Consider the following 20970-nt stretch of genomic DNA (forward strand, 5'->3'; position numbering starts at 1 on the left):
TAAAGCAGCTTCCCGCTAGCTAGCTATTTTACACATGATAGTGTCAATGATATGTCATTGCTATCCTCTCAGTTTGTCCCACCCTCTCTAGCTGTGTCCACAAGTCCATCTTCTATATCTGTGTCTCTATTCCTGCCTTGCAAATAGGTTCATCAGTACCATTTTTCTAATTCCATATATATGTGTTAATATACAATATTTAGTAGAGAATAACAATGGAATGGGAAAAGACTAGAGATCTCTTCAAGAAAATTAGAGATACCAAGAGCAAAGATGGGCACAATAATGGACAGAAATGATATGGACCTAACAGAAGCAGAAGATATTAAGAAGAGGTGGCAACAAAACACAGAAGAACTATACAAAAAAGATCTTCATGACCAAGATAACCACGATGGTGTAATCCCTCACCTAGAGCCAGACATCCTGGAATGCAAAATCAAGTGGGCCTTAGGAAGCATCACTACAAACAAAGCTAGTGGAGGTGGTGGAATTCCAGTTTAGCTGTTTCAAATCCTGAAAGATGATGCTGTGAAAATGCTGCACTCAATATGCCAGAAAATTTGGAAAACTCAGCAGTGGCCACAGGACTGGAAAAGGTCAGTTTTCATTTCAGTTACAAAGAAAGGCAATGCTAAAGAATGTTCAAACTACCACACAATTGTACTCATCTCACACACTAGCAAATTAATGCTCAAAATTCTCCAAGCTTCAACAGTACGTGAACCATGAACTTCCAGATGTTCAAGCTAGATTTAGAAAAGGCAGAGGAAGAATCAGAGATCAAATTGTCAACATCTGTTGAATCATTGAGAATACAAGAGAGTTCTAGAAAAACATCTATTTCTACTTTATTGACTATACCAAAACCTTTGACTGTGTGGATCACCACAAACTGGAAAATTCTTAAAGAGATGGGAATAACAGACCACCTTACCTGTCTCCTGAGAGATTTGTATGCAGGTCAAGAAGCAACAGTTAGAACTGGACATGGAAAAACATACTGGTTCCAAATTGGGAAGGGAGTATATCAAGGCTGCATATTTAACTTATATGCAGAGTACATCATGTGAAATGCTGGGCTGGATGAAGCACAAGCTGGAATCAAAATAGCTGGAAGAGATATTAATAACCTCAGATGTGCAGATGACACCACCTTTATGGCAGAAAGTGAAAAAGAACTAAGCCTCTTGATGAAAGTGAAAGAAAAGACTGAGAAAGTTGGCTTAAAACTCAACATTCAGAAAACTAAGATCATGGCATCTGGTCCCATCACTTTATGGCAAATAGATGGGGAAACGATGGAAGCAGTGAGAGACTTTATTTTCTTGGGATGCAAAATCACTGCAGATGGTGATTGCAGCCATGAAATTAAAAGACATTTGCTCCTTGGAAGGAAAGCTATGAGCAACCTAGACAACATATTAAAAGCAGAGACATTACTTTGCCAACAAAGCTCCCTGTAGTCAAAGCTATGGTTTTTCCAGTAGTCACCTATGGATGTGAGAGTTGGACTATAAAGAAAGCTGAGCAACAAATAATTGATGCTTTTGAACTGTGGTGTGGGAGAAGACTCTTGAGAGTCCCTTGGACTGCAAGGGGATCCAACCAGTCAAACCTAAAGGAAATAAGTTCTGAATATTCATTGGAAGGACTGATGCTGAAGCTGAAACTCCAATACTTGGCTGCTTGATGCAAAGAACTGAGTCATTGGAAAAGATCCTGATGCTGGGAAAGATTGAAGGCAGGAGGAGAAGGGGACAACAGAGGATGAGATGGTTGGATGGCATCACTGACTCAATGGACATGAGTTTCAGCAAGCTCTGGGAGTTGGTGATGGACAGGGAAGCCTGGCATGCTGCAGTCCATGGGGTCACACAAATTCAGACATGACTGAGTGACTGAATTGAAATGAATATATCATATTTGTTTTTCTCTTTCAGACTCTGGCCTGTACAACAGGCTCTAGGTTCATCCACTTCAAACTGACTCAAATTTGTTCCTTTTTATGATGAAGTAATATTCCATTACATAGACATACCACAACTTCTTTATCCATTCATCTATTGATGGATATCTAGGTTGCTTCCTTGTCTTGGCTATTGTAATTAGTGTTGCAATGAACATTGGGGTTTATGTGTCTTTATGAATTGTGGTTTTCTCATGGTATATGCCCAGTAGTGGGATTGCTGGGTCTTGTCTGTCTGTGTTAGTCATTCAGTCATGCTTGACTCTTGTGACCTCATGGACTATATAGCCTGCCAGTCCCCTCTGTTGATGGAATTCTCCAAGGAAGAATACTGGAGTGGGTAGCCATTCCTTTCTTCAGGGGATCTTCCAGACCCCGGAATAAAACCTGGTTCTCCTGCCTTGCAGGCAGATTCTTTACCATCTGAGCCACCAGGGAAGCCCATTTTAAGGTCAATGATTAGCAAATCTATTTTATCTACTAGCTTTATCCCCCTTTATATAAGCTGACATATTAAAATTGCCTGGGATTAGGATGTGCACATTATTTTGAGGCCTGTATTCGGCCAACTACAAAGTCTTTTCCTGACATATATTATTTACTATCATTCAAAAGCATTTATATAAAAGAATCAACCAGAGTTTATTACAGCCTGTGCAGTGGGTGAAAGAAACACTTTTCTTTCAAAATTATGTTAAAAAAATTAGATTTGTTACAGAACACATAAATATTCCTATACCTGACTCTAACACAGGCCCAGAACCTTGTTACTCAAAATATTACCCAGATATTAGGACCTGCAATTTTATACTGCCATGATATTGTTAGAAATGCAGAGTCCTCAGGCCCACTGGAGACCTGCTAAATGAGAATTTGCCCTGAATTACAGTTCCTGGTGACTTGTATGCACAATGGAGTTGCAGAAGTGCTGGTGTATATGGCTTTTCACATCTTCAGTGTTAACTTTGGGACAGGATGCTTGTGTTCCCTGCTATCCTGTGTATTGTGGTGTTTTGCAGCATTTGACTTTTCATTGTCAAACAACCCCAGGAGAAAACCCATCTCTGATTGAGAACCACTAACCAAAGCCTGAGAACTCGAAGCATCCTGAAATAATTCCAATCAAGACTCCATCCCAAAATCAGTTTGCAATTTTCAGCAGAACGTTAAATGCATCCCAGACCCATTCCTGAAATGGAGGAGGGAGTTATAACAGCACTATCTCACAAAAGGAGCTTCTCTAAAAATTAACTTCCTATAATGTACTAAGGCAGGTATCCTTGGTGGTACAGATAGTAAAGAATCTGCTTGCAGTGCAAGTGACACAGGTTTTATCCCTGGCTTGGGAAGATCTCCTAGAGAAGGAAATGACAACCCACTCCAGTATTCTTGCCTGGGAAATCTCAGGGTCAGAGGAGACTCACGGGCTACAATCATGGGATTGCAGAGTCAGACACAACTGAGTGACTAACACATACATACATACATACACTGTACTAAGGCAGATTAGGGTACTTAAAAAAAATCTAAATATATCCCCAAATGTACAAACATTTATAATGAGAAGCAAAAGGACAGTTCTCAACTTCAGATATAAATGTGAAATGCCTAATGATTTTAGCAAAAGTGTCAGGAACTGGAAGAGTGCACTATCCAATATTTTACATTAAAGAAACAAAATTGTCCCTCATATAAAGACTGTGTCGGTGTGCCCAGTTGCTTAGTGGGTCTGACTCTTTGTGACCCCATAGACTATAGCCTATCAGTTTCCTCTGTCCATGGATTTTTTCAGGCAAGGATGCTGGAGTGGATTGCCATTTCCTACTCCACTGAATCTTCCCAACCCAGGGATCAAACCTGCCTCTCTTGTGTCTCCTGCGCTGGCAAGCAATTCTTTCACCACTGTGCCACCTGGGAAGCCTCCTTATAAATAGGGGAATACAATTTTCTATAGGTTTAACGGGGTATATAGCCATCACAAGTCAATTATTGAATGAGTCAATGGACCTATTCAAGATAGTTGCCTCAGTTTCACTGGAGGAAATTTAAATTCAGGGTTGAGTTAAGGTGCTAGCAGCTTAGACCTTTGGAAAACAAGAGTAAATATAGAAGGATTAACAAGCATTTGAATTCACCTGGCTTGTTAATGGTATGCTAGGCATAGAGAAACACCAGGAAAAAGAAAATCCTTTCTGTTGAGAATTCTGTTCAGAATTCCCTGTGGGAATTCATGTTCATTACAACATTAGGGAAATAAACCTAATGAACAAACAGAGAGAGCTGTAAATATCTCCTCTGCTGCATCCTTGAGTTTGTATCACTTGGGCATGGATGAGACACGGTTGTTGCATTTTGAGTCCAAAGTCCGACTGAGGGACCAGTGCTTGTCTCCTTCCTGCTGTCTTGTCTGGGGACAAAGCCTCAGTCTCCGACATCAAGCATTCATAAAAGGATTCAGCCTGTCACAGGAAGACTTTCTTTTCGGCGTTCCCATGCAGGAGAGTCCAACAGCCCAAAAGATACTGCAGGTAAAGATTAGAGAGAAGGATATCCCAGATATTTACCTGTGGTCATTTGAGTACCAGCTCAGCCCACCCCAGAGCCCAGAGCCCAGAGCCCATTGTGGTTGGTTTGTTTGCTTAATTAAATATCAATGTATTAATATTGTTATGATATGAAAAGGAGAAGTGAATATTGAACTCATAAAGGCAGTGTTCTGTGATGCCAACTAAATGACAGAAATCAGTTCAGTCATTCAGGCTTCCCTATTTTTCAAAAACTCCCAGAGCTTACTCAAACTCATGTCCATCTATCTAGTCGGTGATGCCATCCAACCATTTTGTCCTCTGTCATCCCCTTCTCCTCCTGCCTTCAATTTTCCCCAGCATCAGGGTCTTTTCCAGTGAGTCAGTTCTTCCCATCAGGTGGCCCAAAGATTGGAGTTTCAGCTTCAGCATTGGTCCTTTCAATGAATATTCAGGACTGATTTCCTTTAGGATTGACTGGTTTGATCCCTTTGCAGTCCAAGGGACTCTCAAGAGTCAATGATAGGAATGGAAGCCCAATTAGAAGAGGGATGAAAAGCATAAAATGCTTCCTGTAAAAGTAGAACTTGTGCCCAAATATTTTGTTAATTAAATGGGGTACAGAAATAGTTTATTAGCTGCAGAGGGATATAACTTAAAGTGAAGATATTTTAAATTTTTTGATGGGTCTTATTTGATCGTGTTTTAATATTGAGAGGAGAAAGATCCACACCAAAGGATGCTTGCAAATATACCTGTGCAACAATAGCACACATATTTCACAGTATCTGAGATATCTATTTCACAGATTCTTTGTGAAATAAATGAAAAAATTTTAGGATGAGAAAACAGGAGTCCTAATGATCTTACATTGCTATTATTTCATTTCCCAAGAGGCTAACTATGTATGTGGATATGTTAGTCCTCAGCTTTCTCTCTCTCAAATGATCTATGTGAGTCCTTTCCTGCTTTATTAATTGGATTATTTTTAAAGTTTTAATAGTTATTTTTATTTTAAAATTTTAATTGAAGGCTAATTACTTTATAAATTATAGTGGGTTTTTTTTGGCCATACATTGACATGTATCAGCCCATGGGTGTACATGTGTTCCCTATCCTGAACTCCCATCCCAGCTCCCTCCCCATCCCATCCCTCAGGTTCATCCCAGTGTACCAGCCCTGAGCACCCTGTTTCATGCATCGGACCAGGACTGGTGATCTGTTTCATATGTGATAATATACATGTTCCAATGCTATTCTCTCAAATCATCCCACCCTCGGCTTTTCCCACAGAGTCCAAAAGACTGTTCTATACATCTGTGTCTCTTTTGCTGTCTTACATATAGGGTTATCATTACTATCATTCTAAATTCCATATATATATGTGTTAATATACTGCACTGGTATTTTTCTTTCTGACTTACTTCACTCTGTATAATAGGCTCCAGTTTCATCCACCTCATTAGAACTGATTCAAATGTATTCTTTTTAATGGCTGAGTAATACTCCATTGTGTATATGTACCACAGCTTTCTTATCCATTCGTCTGCTGATGGACATCTAGGTTGCTTCCATGTCCTGGCTATTATAAACAGTGCTGTGATGAACATTGGGGTACACGTGTCTCTTTCAATTCTGGTTTCCTTGGTGCAGTAATCTGGGTTGTAGGTTTTTCTCTTTCATCACTTAAAGTATGTCCTGCCATTCCCTTCTGGCTTGAAGAGTTTCTATTGAAAGATCAGCTGTTATCCTTATGGGAATCCCCCTGTGTGTTATTTGTTGCTTTTCCCTTGCTGCTTTTAATATTTGTTCTTTGTGTTTGATTTTTGTTAATTTGATTAATATGTGTCTTGGGGCATTTTGCCTTGGGGTTATCCTGTTTGGGACTCTCTGGGATTCTTGGATTTGGGTGGCTATTTCCTTCCCCATTTTAGGGAAGTTTCCAGCTATTATCTCCTGAAGTATTTTCTCATGGTCTTTCTTTTTGTCTTCTTCTTCTGGGACTCCTATGATTTGAATATTGGGGTGTTTGATATTGTCCCAGAGGTCTCTGAGATTGTCCTCATTTCTTTTAATTCTTTTTTTCTTTTTTCCTCTCTGCTTCATTTTTTTCACCATTCTATCTTCCACCTCACTTATCCTATCTTCTGCCTCAGTTGTTCTACTGTTGATTACCTCCAGAGTGTTTTTGTCTAAGTTATTGCATTGTTAATTACTGATTGACTCTTTTTTATTTTTTTCTAGGTCCTTGTTAATCATTTCTTGCATCTTCTCAATCCTTGTCTCCAGACAATTTATCTGTAACTCCATTTTGTTTTCAAGATTTTGGATCATTTTTACTATCATTATTCTGAATTCTTTTTCAGGTAGACTCCCTATCTCCTCCTCTTTTGTTTGGTTTGGCGGGCTTTTATCATGTTTCTTTACCTGATGAATATTTCTCTGCCTTTTCATCTTGTTTAGATTGCTGTGTTTGGGGTGGCTTTTCTGTATGCTAGAAGTTTGTGGTTCCTCTTTATTGTGGAGGTTCCTTGCTGTGGGTGGGGCTGGATAAGTGGCTTCTTAGGGTTTCCTGTTTAGGGAATCTTGTGTCAGTGTTCTGGTGCGTGGAGCTGGATCTCTTCTCTCTAGAGTGCTATGAAGTGTCCAATAATGAGTTTTGAGATGTCTATGAGTTTGGTGTGACTTTGGGCAACCTGTATATTAATGCTTAAGTAGGTTTATGTTCCTGTGTTGCTGGAGAATTAGCGTGGTATGTCTTGCTCTGGAACTCGTTGACTCTTGGGTGGAGCTTGGTTTCAATGTAGGTATGAAGGCTTTTGGATGAGCTCTTGTCAATTTTTGTTCCCTGGACTCAGGAGTTTTCTGGTGTTCTCAAGTTTTGGATTTAAGCCTCCTGTCTCTGGTTTTCAGTCTTATTCTTACAGTAGCCTCAAGACTTCTCCATCCATACTGCACCAATGATAAAACATCTAGGTTAATGGAGAAAAGATTCTCCACAGTGGGGGACACCCAGAGAGGTTCGCAGAGTTACATGGAGAAGAGAAGAGGGAGGAGGGAGATAGAGGTGAACAGGAGGAGAAGAGGGGGAGTCAAAAGCTGAGAGAGCAGTCTAGGCAGTAATCAATTCCCCATGTGCTGTCCAAAGCCTGGAACACCCAGAGAGTTTCACAGAGGTACACAGAGAAGAGAAGAGGAAGGAAGGATATAGAGGTGACCAGGAGGAGAAGAGGGGGTGTCAAAAGGAGAGAGACAGATCTAGCCTAAGTGTTCTCCACAGCCCAGAATACCCAAAGAGATTCACAGAGTTGGGTAGAGAAGAGAAGGGAAAGGGAGGAGATAGAGGTGACCTGGGGGAGAAAGAGGAGAGTTCAAAGAGGGAGAGGGCAATCAGGCCAATAATCATACTCCTAAGTAAAAATGGGTACTGAAGATTGGATTCTTAAAGGTACAAAATTGATAACAAATACCAAAAAGCAAAGATTAAAAATCTAGAATATAGATTAGACTCTCAAAAATACAGTATTAAAAAAACAAAACAAAATCACAAAAATTATAAAAAATATATATGAAATTTGCTTTAAAAATAGGGCCTTTTTTGGGCAAGGTAATAGTAGGTTATAAAAATGAAAATTAAAGGAGCAATAAAGGACTTAATAATTAAAAAATAAAAAAAATGGTAATAGTCAAATATATCTAGGAATTTCTCTGGAGCTATTGCAGGCAGTGTGGAGTCAGTTCAGTTTCAGATAGTTCCTTGTTCCAGCTTATACTTGTTCTCAAGGTTTCTAAGCCCCTTCCAGTGTAGTCAATGCTAACTACAGGGTTTTAATCTGTTGCATCTGTCACTTCCAAAGCATTTCCCTTAGTTTATTTTGGCTTCTTCTGTTTGCAAGTCTGTTAAATGTCTAATTTCTGCCATTACACAAGGGTGTGAAGGTGGTCACTTATTTAGGCTCACTTGTTCAGTTATGTTGTGGGGAGGGAGGAACACTGCAAGCAAATATCACTGGCATGTGTGGGGAGTGCTCGGAGTGTCTGGGTCACACTGGGTTTGCCCCCACTCATGGTGTTTGTGCATTCCCGGTCTACACTGCTCAGGCTCCAGATTGGTCTGCAGGGGAACTGTCTAAAGCGAGCCCTGGGTTGTGTGCACTTCCCAGGTCTAAGCCACCTGGGTTCTTGGGTAGTCCACAAAGGCACAGACTTAGCTGGGCCTGCATTTTGTGCCGTTCCCAGGTCCAAGCAGCTCAGGCGACCAGGTGCTTGATGAATGCACTTTCCCCAGGTGAGCACCGCATCTTATCACCTCCCCTGTTTCAGCCACTTGGTTTCCTGGGTGTGCAGGGGGAGCACTGTCTCAGATGTGCTGTGTGTCTCCTCTGGGGAGCTGATCTCTGGCTGCGACCCTCCTGGTGGATGTCAACCATCCAGCATCCCAGGAAGACTTGGTTAGCAAATAGGAGCCTGCTCACAGTTTGGTAGAGGATGCCATCTCTGGGGCCGAGATTGCCCCTCGCCTTCCTGCTCTGGCTGTTGCCCACCTGCCTCTCTGTCTCTGGTGGGGGATGGGCCAGTCCAAAGCTGGCTAGCTCTCCTCTGGTATTCGCTCAGTACTTTTTCTGCGAGAGGGCCCAGCTGTGCCTTAGGTTAGAGCTTTTCATGGGAAAGTTCTCTCTCTCTCTCTTTTTTTCTCTCTCTCTGGCTATCCCATATTTTGGGTTGCTATCTCATGATAGCTCCCTCAAATTGTCCTCAGTGCATTCAGGCCCAGTCCTTACCCTAAGCAATGCAGCCAGTGCCTCCCTGTTCAGCCCCCACTTGCTGGTGGTGGGCGTGAGAGTCTGGGCTACTTCTCCGCTGGGAGTTGGGGTTAGGTGCATAATCTGTGGGGTTTATTTATTTATTTTTTCCTCCTGGTTATGTTGCCCTCTGAGATTCCAAAACTCCCCACAGACCTGCGGGTGAGAGGGTTTCCTGGTGTTTGGAAACGTCTCCTCTTTCACAACTCCCTTCCTGGACAAGTCTATATCCCTAACTCTTTTGTCTCTTTTTATCTTTTGTCCTACCTCTTTTTGAAGACAACGGGCTGCCTTTCTAGGTGCCTGGTGTCCTCTGTCATCATTCAGAAATTGTTTTGTGGAATTTGCTCAGCGTTCAAATGATCTTTCAATGAATTTGTGGGGGAGAAAGTGGTCTCCTCATCCTATTCCTCTGCCATCTTAGGACTGCCACCCAAATATTATCAATGTTTGATCAGATTGCAGAAGTAGAATGTGCCCCTTCCATTTTTCTTGGAATTCATATTTCAACTTCAACTTTATATGACTTATATAACTTACTTTTATGTTTGGTAATGTCTTGGATTTCAAAGATTTTGCCACTTTTTTATTTTCTACTCTCATAATTATATTCCCAATTTTTTATTTAAAATATTTGAAAATTACCACATATCTCAAGGTACTGAATGGATATTTTATGAATAATTTCTCCTTAAATGAAAGTATCTTACTATTTTCTCTTTTAGTTGCTGAATCCAAGTCTTTATTGCTCACTGGATGACAGTCCAAGAAATCGAGAGATGAACTGTTGGGGCAAGGAACAGTGACTTCATTTGGAAAGACTGCACACTGAAAATATGGTGGACCTGTGTCTAGCGAATCATCTTGCCTGGTTTATATGTTAATTTCTTTTATAGAGCAAATAGGGGCAGGTGGTAGGTAAAGGAAGAAAAAAACTGAAAACTGAAACTGTTAGTCATTCAGTTGGGTCCAGCTCTTTGGGACCTCATGGACTATAGCCCGCCAGGCTCTTCTGTCCATGGAATTCTCCAGGAACACGTAGCCATTCCCTTCTCCAGGGGCTCTTCCTGACTCAAGTGTCAAACTCGGGTCTCTTGTATTGCAGGCAGATTCTTTACTATCTGAGTCAACAAGGAAGCCCAGCACTACTGAAGCCACTGTGTTGCCCCTCCTCTTGGAGGGAATGTGGTAATTTCTCTTTTCTTGCAGTCATTTACAGGTGAACCTTGTCAGGATGTTTCTGTGAGCTGTACAAAGGTATTTTAGTTTGAACTCAGGCAAAGGAAGCAGGCCTCCAGGAGATGGGCCACTATGCATACTTAAAGCTATAGGCAACATCCATTTAGTAATTAACTTGTAGCCAAAGGAATAGAATACAAAGTTTAAAATGAAAGAAGCAGATCCGATGTAGAGTCAGATTTCTTCTTGCCTATTACACTTCGTTTGACTAAAAATCAATTGCGATTGTACTACTCTTATGGAAAAAAACTCGTCTTAGTATCCAGAGATATTAATAAGTTTATAGCAGTGGAAAACATGTAACCACAGTTTTTCCCTTTCGGTCACATACATTCCTTGCATATCATTACCTTAATTGTCTTCCTTGATCATCCAAATATTAACATACTGGGTGTTACTACTGATTATGGGGTATTATTATTATTTTAGTTACTGTTTAGTGTTTTGTTCCGTTAAGTAGCCTGTGTCTACCATGTCTACCACAGTCACTGGCAAACAGTGCGTGTGGCTCAGTTTTGTCTGACTCTGTGACTCCATGTAGTCTACCACACTCCTCTGCCCATGGGATTTCCCAGGCAAGAATTCTGGAGTGGGTTGCCATTACCTCCTTCAGGGGATCTTCCCCACCCAGGGATCTAACCGATGTCTCCTGCGTCTCCTGCATTGCAGTGGATTCTTTACCACTGAGCCACCTGGAAAGCCCATCACTGGCCAAAAGATTAATAATTAAGTTATTGTTTCCAAGTGGAGTCCACCCAGAAAGACAAATATTCAAAAATAGGTTGTTATAAGATGGTGTTAGAGTTGGTCTTAAATATTATTAACAAAATATTGTCATACATTAATTATTAGCAAAATAAGTCTCTTTTGGACAGTTCATCTACTCACTGAAGTATAGACTATCAGTTTCCAATTCTGAGGTGTGTCACTGAGCTGAAAGGAAACAAGCATGTTTTGATTTTTATTAAACTATTTTTGTTTCTGTTTGAAACTTTCCAGTGCTTCCAGAAAGTATGGTTCCTTAAATTTCTCTGAATGAAACATCTCTTCCTATTGAAAATTTTGTCACAACCTCTAAAAATGTAGAGAATGAACAGTATCAATATCTATTATATGGCACCCTAATAAGCAAAGGATGACTCATTGAAAAGTTTGGATTCCTGTTCAGAGATATGATTCAGGGTCACAGGTGTTGTACAAACATCCATGTCCTTCCAGCCTGACCATGGGACCTCAAAGAGACTTCAGTGGAATCACTTATCAATACAGTTATATAAAATAAACTGGAATAGTAGAGTAATCATGAATGTTACCTTCAAATATCAGAATAAATACTAGAACAAGTATATTCAGATTATTACAACTGTCATCACACCTGTCAAATTTGATGATTGTATCAGTTAGTTTTTGCTGGTACATAAATGAGGGTGAGACAAGAAGGAAATTGGTGTGAGAGAGAGATTTGAAAATATTGTGCTGGTTGCTTGGAAATGGAGGAGTCCTGAGTAAAAGAATGCAAGTGTCCTTTACAATCTGCAATAGGAGATGAAATGCATTCTCCAGCGGAGCATCTTGCAAATGAGGATGTGCCTTAAGAGGACTTGGTGCCTTTCTGCTCAAAGCTCCAGGAAATCTGCTCCAAAACTGTGAGCAGTTCCAGGTGGGCCACTCAGAGGACAAGAGGATATGTGGAGCAGAGTCTGACAGTCCCATCTAAGGCCATGATATATTAGCCTACAGCTAACTGAGGCCCTAGTATATTAGAAAACTCAGCCAAGATAAACAGAGCCTTCCCAGCTGACCTACAGGTGGATAAAGACACAGGAGAATCCCAGGAGAGATCAGAACCATTCAACAATGTACAATTCCAGTTTTTAATAAAGTCATAATGCTAAATGATTTGCTTTCAGGATTGCTTATTAGGCAGCAATAGCTTATTGATACAACAATCTAAATGAACAAATGTGAAGGCAAATATAATCTGCTGTTTATTTTTGGCATCTGCTCTGATATTTGAGACAATAATCATGACCATTCTGTTATTCAAGTTTATTTCATAAACATATTATTAAAGTGAAAGTCTATTATGTTTCCCTGCTGATAACCAAAGGTCTTTATAAGAAAAAGTCTGTTTGAGAAGAAAAATTGGTGACATTGAATCACATATTGGGGAGGAATTAACTGCTCTTGTGAATCACTCTTAAATGGTTGAAGAGATCTCCAATCGTAAAGAGGACACATAATGGATGATATTTAAAGTATACATACTGAGAGGGTAACAGGCAGGAAGGCCAGCGTCTCCAAATGGAGGAAATAGGCTGCAAGTGTCAGACATGTTTTTATCTCTCCCATAAGTGGCAAGAGGAAACAAACTGCAAATGTCAGATTTTTTTCCTCCTCTATACAAAATTAAAAGGAGATTTCTCTTAAAATTCTGTGTTGCCATGACAACACCTGGTTCCAACTGAACTTAACTTTTCTCAAACTTTGAGCTAACAATGCGTTTTTCTTATGGAAATATTTTTCTTAAGTTGTGTTAATGAAACTATGTATTTGCTTTGGAATTTGCCTTTCTTCAAAAATGGTTCCACCTCAGACTAACTTTTTTCTTTTCTCAAATCTTTTGCTGATAATACCTCAACAAACCAGTATTCATATCAATTGTTTTGTGGTTGGGGATGACACATCTCATGCCATCCTATCTCAAAATGCATACTGTGGGAGAGGGCCCTGGTGAAACTCCCTCAGCCTTGAGGCGTCTCTCTTATTTGAATAATAGCCTTTTAACAGACATAAAACAGCTTGCTAAAACTAGAAAGAGGGGCACTCTTTCTGCCCCCTTCTGATCTATGTCAGAAGCTTTGTCTATCTCTTTTATACTTTAATAAAACTTTGTCACACCAAAGCTCTGAGTAATCAAGCCTCATCACTGGCCCCAGATTGAATTCTTCTCCTCCAGAGGCCAAGAATCCTGGCATCTTTCACGGCTCAACAATAAATTTTCAATACATTGCTCCTTTTATTATTATGACAAAATTTAGAAAAGACAGAATTTATGCACCCAATATAGGAGCACCTCAAAACATAAGGCAAATGTTAACAATCATAAAAGGGGAAATTGACAGTACCATGATAACAGTGGGGGACTTTAACATCTGACTTATGCCAAAAGACAGACCATCTAGACAGAAAATAAATAAGGAAACACAAATTTTAAATGATACAATAGACCAGGTTTAATTTGTATTTATAAGACATTCCACCTGCAAGAGGCAGAATACACTTTCTTCTCAAGTGCACATGGAACATTCTCCAGCATAAATATATCTTAGGTCACAAATCAAGCCTTAGAAATTTTAAGAAAATTAAAATCTTATCAAGAGTCTTTTCTGATCACAACGCTGAGATTAGAAATCAATTATAGGAAAAAGCTGTAAAAACACAAACCCACGGAGGCTAAACTACACTGCTAAATAACCAAGAAATCACTGAAGAAACTAAAGAGAACATTCAAAAATACTCAGAAGCAAATGACAATGAAAGCCCAAAACAAGGGGATATACCAAAGGCAGTTCTAAAAGGGAAGTTTATAGCAGTCCAATCTCACTTCAAGAAACAAGAAGACTTTCCAGTAAACTATCTAACTTTATACCTAAAGCAATTAGCAAAAGTAGAAAAAAAGAAAACCCAAAGTCATTAAAAGGGACTAAACAATAAAGATCAGAGTAGAAATAAATGTAATAGAAACAAAGAAAACAAAGGTAAAGCTCAATAATGTAGAAAAATCTTTTGATAAAATTCAACACTCATTTGTGATAAAAACTCTCCAGAAAGTGGGCATAGAGGGAATGAACCTCAACATAATAAAGGTCATATACATGTACATATACATATACCCACAGCAAACAGTCTCAATGGTGAAAAACTATTTCCCCTAATATTGGGTACAAGACAAGAATGTACACTTTCACCGCTTTCAACATAGTCTGGAAGTCCTGGCCATGGCAATCAGAGAAGAAAAGGAAATTAAAAAGTACAAATTGGAAAAGAAGAAATAAAACTGAGACTATTTGTAGATGATGTGTTACTATACATAGAAAATCCTAGAGATGCCACCAGAAAACTACTGAAGCTCATCAGTGAATCTGGTAAAGATATGGGATACAAAATTAATGCACAGAAATTTCTTGCATTCCTATGCACTAACAGCAAAAGAGCATAAAGAGAAATAAAGGAAACAGTATCATTTACCATTGAAACAAAAAGAATAAAACACCTAGAAAAAATCCTACCTAAGGAAGCAAAGACCTGTAATCAAAAAACTATAAAATACTGATGAAAGAAACCAAAGATGATACAAATATGTGGAGAAATATACCATGTTCTTGGATTGGAAGAATCAATATTGTGAAAAGGCATATATTATCCAAAGCAATCTACAGATTCAGTGCAGCAACTCCTATCAAATTGCCAATGGCATTCTTCACAGAATTAGAACAAAAAAATTTTCCAATTTGTATGGAAACACAGAAGACCCCGAGAAATCATTCTCCCTGACTTCAAGCTATACAAAGACAGTAATCAAGATGGTATGGCAGTTGAACAAAAAAAGAAGTATAGACCAATGATACAGGATGGAAAGTCCAAAGATAAACCCATGTACAAAGATAAACCCATGTACAAAGATAAAACCAGAGGTCACTTAATCTATGACAAAGGGGTCAGGAATATACAGTGGAGAAAAGACAGCCTCCTCAATAAGTGGTGCTGGGAAATCTGTACAGTTACATGTAAAAGAATAAAATTAGAACACTTTCTAACAACATCCATGGAAATAAACTCCAAATGGATTAAAGACTTAAAGACCAGACACTATAAAACTCTTAGAGGAAAAAATAGACAGAAAGCTCTTTGACATAAAACACAGCAAATCTTCTTTTGATTTACCTCCTAGAGTAATGAAATTAAAAACAAAAATAAGCAAATGGGACCTAACTAAATTTAAAAGTTTTTGCACACCAAAAGAAATCATAAACAAGATGAAAATATAACCTCCAACTTTCTCTCAATGGGAAAAGATGTTTGCAAACAAAGTATGGAAAAATGATTAATCTTCAAACTATAGAGACAGCTTATGAAACTCAGTATCAAAAAAAGAAACAACTCAAGCAAAAAATGGGTGGAAGACCAAGATAGATTTCTCTCCAAAGAAGACATACAGGTGGCCAAGAGGCACATGCAAAGATGGTCAATATCACTAATTATTAGAGAAATGCAAATCAAAGCTACAATGCAGTGTCACCTCACACCAGTCACAATGACCATCTTCAAAATATCTACAAACAATAAATACTGAAGAGGGTGTGGAGAAAAGGGAACCCTCTTACAGTGTTGGTGGGAATGTAAATTGATACAGCCACTGCAGAGAACAGTATGGAAGTTCCTTAAAAAACTAAAAAGAGAACTAGCATATGATACAACAATCCCGCTACTGGACATATATTCTGAGAAAGCCATAATTCAAAAAACACATGTAGCACAATGTTTATTGCAGTACTATTTCAATAGTCAGGACAGGGAAGCAACCTAGATGTCCATTGACAGATGAATGGATAAAGAAGATGTGGCACATGAATACAATGGGGTAAAAGAGAATGGAGCTGAATCAATTGTAAGTGATGTGGATGAATTGTCATACAGAGTGAAGTAATCAAAATATAAAGACAAATATATATTAACACTTATATGGGTGCTTCCCTAGTGGCTCAGTGGTAAAGAATCCACCTGTCAATGCAGGAGAGATGGGTTTGATCCCTGGGTTGGGAAGATCCCCTGAAGAAGGAAATGGCAACCCACTCCAGTATTGTTGCTTGGGAAATCCCTGGCGGCCTACAGTCCATGGGGTCACGAAAGAGTTGGACACAACTTAGCAACTAAACAGCAACACATGTATGTGTAATCTAGAAAATGTTACAGTGAACCTACTTGCGGGGTAAGAAAGAGATGCAGATGTAGAGAACAGACTTGTGGATACTGAGGGAGAAGGAAAGGTGGGAAGAACTGAGAGAGTAGCATTGGCATATATATGCTATCATGTGTAAAATAGCTAGTGGGAAGCTGCGTTATAACACAGGGAGCTCAGCTTGGTGCCCTGTGATGACCTAGAGGGGTTGAGATGGGAAGGATGGAGGAGAGTTCAAGAGGGAGGGGATATATGTATAGTTGATTCACATTGTTGTACGGCAGAAACTAAGACAACATTTTAAAGTGATTATACTCCAACTAAAAAAATAACAACAACAAGCACACACACACACAAAGACAGAGAGATTACATGTGGAGTAATGAAAGATTCATGTATAGGCAAGTACTAGAAGTTTTCAAGCAGAAACAGGAAGATAACCCAATAGAAACCCATAGATAAGCCATCGACTGTTTCATTCCAATATATAAAATCCATTTCAATGAATGTTGATCTTCCATAATATGAAGAGTAGATGTACAGCTTGAAAAAGAAATATTTTGCACAATAGTGTAAAGTATATTTTAAAATTCTTCATTATGTTTCACGTATTTATTGACAAACTATTCAAATTTGAGTTACCTTCAGAATCTACGGGGGCTTCCCTGGTGGCTCAGAGGTTAAAGCGTCTGCCTCTAATGAGGGAGACCCAGGTTCGCTCTCTGGGTTGGGAAGATCCCCTGGAGAAGGAAGTGGCAACCACTCCAGTACTCTTGCCTGGAGAATCCCATGGATGGAGGAGCCTGGTAGGCTACAGTCCACGGGGTGGCAAAGAGTCGGACACAACTGAGCGACTTCACTTTAACTTTTGGAATCTACATGAAGACAGGTATATTCAATAATCTATTTTTGCCAGTGGCTGCTGCTGTGGTAGGCATTATGGACACAGAGCTGAAGAACACAGTGGAATCTTAGTGAGGAGAATAAAACTCATTGAACATATGTGTGTGGTACAGATATAGAGGAATATTACTCATCCATAAAAGAATAAGATAATGACACAGCAGCATGGATTGACCTAGAGATTATTGCACTAAGACAAAGAAAAATATCACATGGTATCATTTGTATGTAGAATCTAAAAAAATGATACAAGTGAACCTATGTACCAAACAGAAATATACCACAGATAGAAAACAAATTTATGATTACCAAAGAAAAATGGTAGGGGGTGGAATAATTTAGGAGTTAGGGATTAACATATCCACACTGCTGCTGCTGCTGCTGCTAAGTTGCTTCAGTTGTGTTCTGTGCGACCCCATAGATGGCAGCCCACCAGGCTCCCCCGTCCCTGGGATTCTCCAGGCAAGAACACTGGAGTGGGTTGCCATTTCCTTCTCCAATGCATGAAAGTGAAAAGTGAAGTTGCTCAGTTGTGTCCGATTCCATCTCCACACTACTATATGTAAAATAGATAACAAATAGAGATGTACTATATACCACAGGGAATTATACTCAACTTTTTGTAATAAAGTACAAGGGAAAATAACCTGAAAAATTTATGTATATGTATAACTGAGTCGCTTTATTGTATATCTGAAACTAACAACATTGTTAACTACTCTTCTTCAATTAAAAAAAGAAACCCTTCTATGATAAATGTGATAGATTCTATGATAAATGTGAATTCCCCAATTTTTCAGATCCAAGGGTGAGGATAGATTTGAGAGTTGGAAAAAAAATAAAGGGGAAAATCTTTTAGATATGAGGGAGCTCACAAGCTTAATCAAGCTAGTTACAGAAATTGTAGGGAGGAGTTGAAGTCAAATAAGTGGAAATTCCAGGAAATAAATAGAAGGAGCAAGTTTGAATTCCACAATCTGATCAAAGAAGCTCATTAAAGATCTGCAATTTCTGGCTCTGGGGCTTTGAAGCCTTCAATCATGTGCCTTTCCTCAGTGGAAGACAAGTAACCCTTTTCTAAAGAAAGTGTTCAGAGCCCTCTTTATGTCTTTGTTCCTCAGACTGTAGATGAAGGGGTTCAGCATGGGTGTGACCACAATGTACATCACTGATATTGTTGCAGTTGAATGTGAGCTGTGGGTAGCAGCAGAGCTAAGGTACACTCCTAAGCCTGTGCAATAAAATAAGGAGACAACTGAGAGGTGAGATGCACAGGTGGAAAATGCTTTGTACTTCCCCTGAGCTGATGAGATTCTATGTATGGAAGAAGCTATCTTAGAATATGAGTAAAGGATGCCAGCAAAGGGACCAACTCCTAGCAGTCCAGCTGCAAAGTACATCACCATGTCATTAAGAAAGTTGTCAGAACAGGCAAGTTGGATCAACAACTTGACTTCACAGTAATAGTGAGGGATTTTCACCTCTTTGCAAAAGGACAGCCTTAAGACCATTAAGGTTTGTAACAAGGAATCCAGGACACTGATGATCCAGCTAACCAGAACCAAAATTCCACATATTTTGGAGTTCATGATGACTGTGTAATGCAGGGGGTGACAGATGGCCACGAAACGGTCATAGGCCATCACTGTCAGGAGGAAGATGTCCAACCCTGCAAATAGCATGAAAAAAAACATCTGGGCGATGCAGTCTTCATAAGTTATAACTTGGCTCTGTGTCTGGATGTTCCACAGCATCTTCGGGATGGTGGTGGAGGTGAAACAGATGTCTACAAAGGACAGGTTGGAGAGGAAGAAGTACATGGGGGTGTGGAGGTGGGAGTCTGAGCTGACTGTTAGGATTATGAGCATGTTTCCAAACACGGTGATCAGGTACATGGAGAGGAAAAGTCCAAATATGAGATGCTGCAGTTCTGGTTTTTCCGAAAGTCCCAGGAGCAAAAATTCTGAATCTCTTGTTATGTTTCTTGGTGCCATATGATAGAGGTGACTACAAGGAAAACATTAATATTGTGATTTTTTTTTTTTGCACCAAATGACATTAACCACACAGTTGAAATGCTACCATTTATAATTTTCTGTGGACTTCCCTGATGGCTCAGATGGCAAAGAATCTGCCTGCAATGTGGGAGACTTGGGTTAGGAAGTTCCCCTTGAGGAGGGCATGGCAACCCACTCTAGTATTCTTGCCTGGGAATCCCATGGACAGAGGAGCCTGGCAGCTACTGTCCAAGGAGTCAAAAAAAGTTGGACATGACTAAGCACAATATAATTTTCAGTCACAATATATTGCCAATATTTTGTTCATGGATTTGATCCTCTTTAGGGAATTGTCTGTGCCTTCTCTAAGTAGCAAACTAGTGTTTTTACCTTTTTACTCAAGATGTCATGTATTCCATAGTTTTTTTTTTTTTTCTGTTTTATGTTCTTAACTTTTCCAGTTAATTTTTATAAATTGATTTTTTATTTTAAATTAATTTTTATTGTAGTACAATTGTTTTACTATTCCATAGTTTTAATGAGAAATTCTTTCATTCTTTTGGGGAATATAAACTGACTTGAGCAATGTTCCAGGTGCTGTCAAGGCAACAAGTACAGGGTTCTGAGAAACAAAAAGCTCTTAAATTCCAGTTATAAAAAAATAAAATAAGCTAATTAAAAATATATGCACTATATGTAGCATGTCAGATGGCTGCAGTAGGTTTAAGGGACAAAGCAAAGAGAGTGTGCTATTTTTTGTGGCTTCAAGAAAAACTTGAAAATACAGTTACATTTGGTTAGAGACCTAAAGGGAGAAAAAAAGAAACTATGAATATATCAGTGGAACTGTACTGTAGACAGGATATACTTTCATTGCAGAAGCCTCTAGTGTATTTGTTCATAACATTTATGTTTTTAAAAAAAGAAAGCCAATTTGGGGAGATTAATGGACAGGAGGGAGAGTGAGGAGAAATGAAGTCAGAGGATGTTGAAAAACCAAGGTGGCCTAGCTGATGCTAACTTTTCAAGGCACAAAGATTCCCCTCATCCACACTATTTTCCCCTAGCACTTTATGAAATTGTTGCAAAGGTGACCTGTATCTTTAAATGAATGCCTTCTTTTGACTGAATTCTGGTCTCTTTGTGTAAGAGTCACTTTGGAATATGTGAGCTCAGTATCTTTGCTTTGAGGACGTCTCACACTCCACAAGTCAGGGACAGAAACACACACATACACACACACACACACACACACAGAGTACATCCTGGCTTCATAGGCTGTTACTAACATATCCTTTTCACTCCTAACTATCCTGATTAAGTTAGAGGTCAAAATAGCTCAAATTAATCAGATTAGGTTATATACAAAAGGCACCCAAAATGTCCATTTTCCAACTTCCCAGGTTCAATAAACTTGTGCTTTGAAATTGGCACTGCTTTTTTTATGCCATGTATTAAACATACATAAAGAGTTGTTAAGTGAATATGTGTCTGTATATGAATCTATATTCTTTCTCAAAACCTGGATTTTAAGAAATATGTATGTATATATATTTGGGCTTCCCAGTGTAAT

General features: G+C 39.2%; 1 protein-coding gene across 1 annotated transcript; it reads right to left on the bottom strand.

Annotated features, from left to right (window-relative positions):
- Positions 1–18452: 18452 nt before the first annotated feature.
- LOC128050421 (olfactory receptor 7A10-like) lies at positions 18453–19295 on the bottom strand. The gene is made up of 2 exons (XM_052642669.1): positions 18941–19295; positions 18453–18655 (listed from the first exon to the last, which is right to left on the bottom strand). Exons 1-2 carry the CDS (start codon positions 19293–19295, stop codon positions 18453–18455), a joined length of 558 nt encoding a protein of 185 aa, XP_052498629.1.
- Between the last annotated feature and the right edge of the window lie 1675 nt (positions 19296–20970).

Source organism: Budorcas taxicolor, chromosome 7 (genome assembly GCF_023091745.1).
Source record: "Budorcas taxicolor isolate Tak-1 chromosome 7, Takin1.1, whole genome shotgun sequence".
Taxonomy (NCBI): domain Eukaryota; kingdom Metazoa; phylum Chordata; class Mammalia; order Artiodactyla; family Bovidae; genus Budorcas; species Budorcas taxicolor.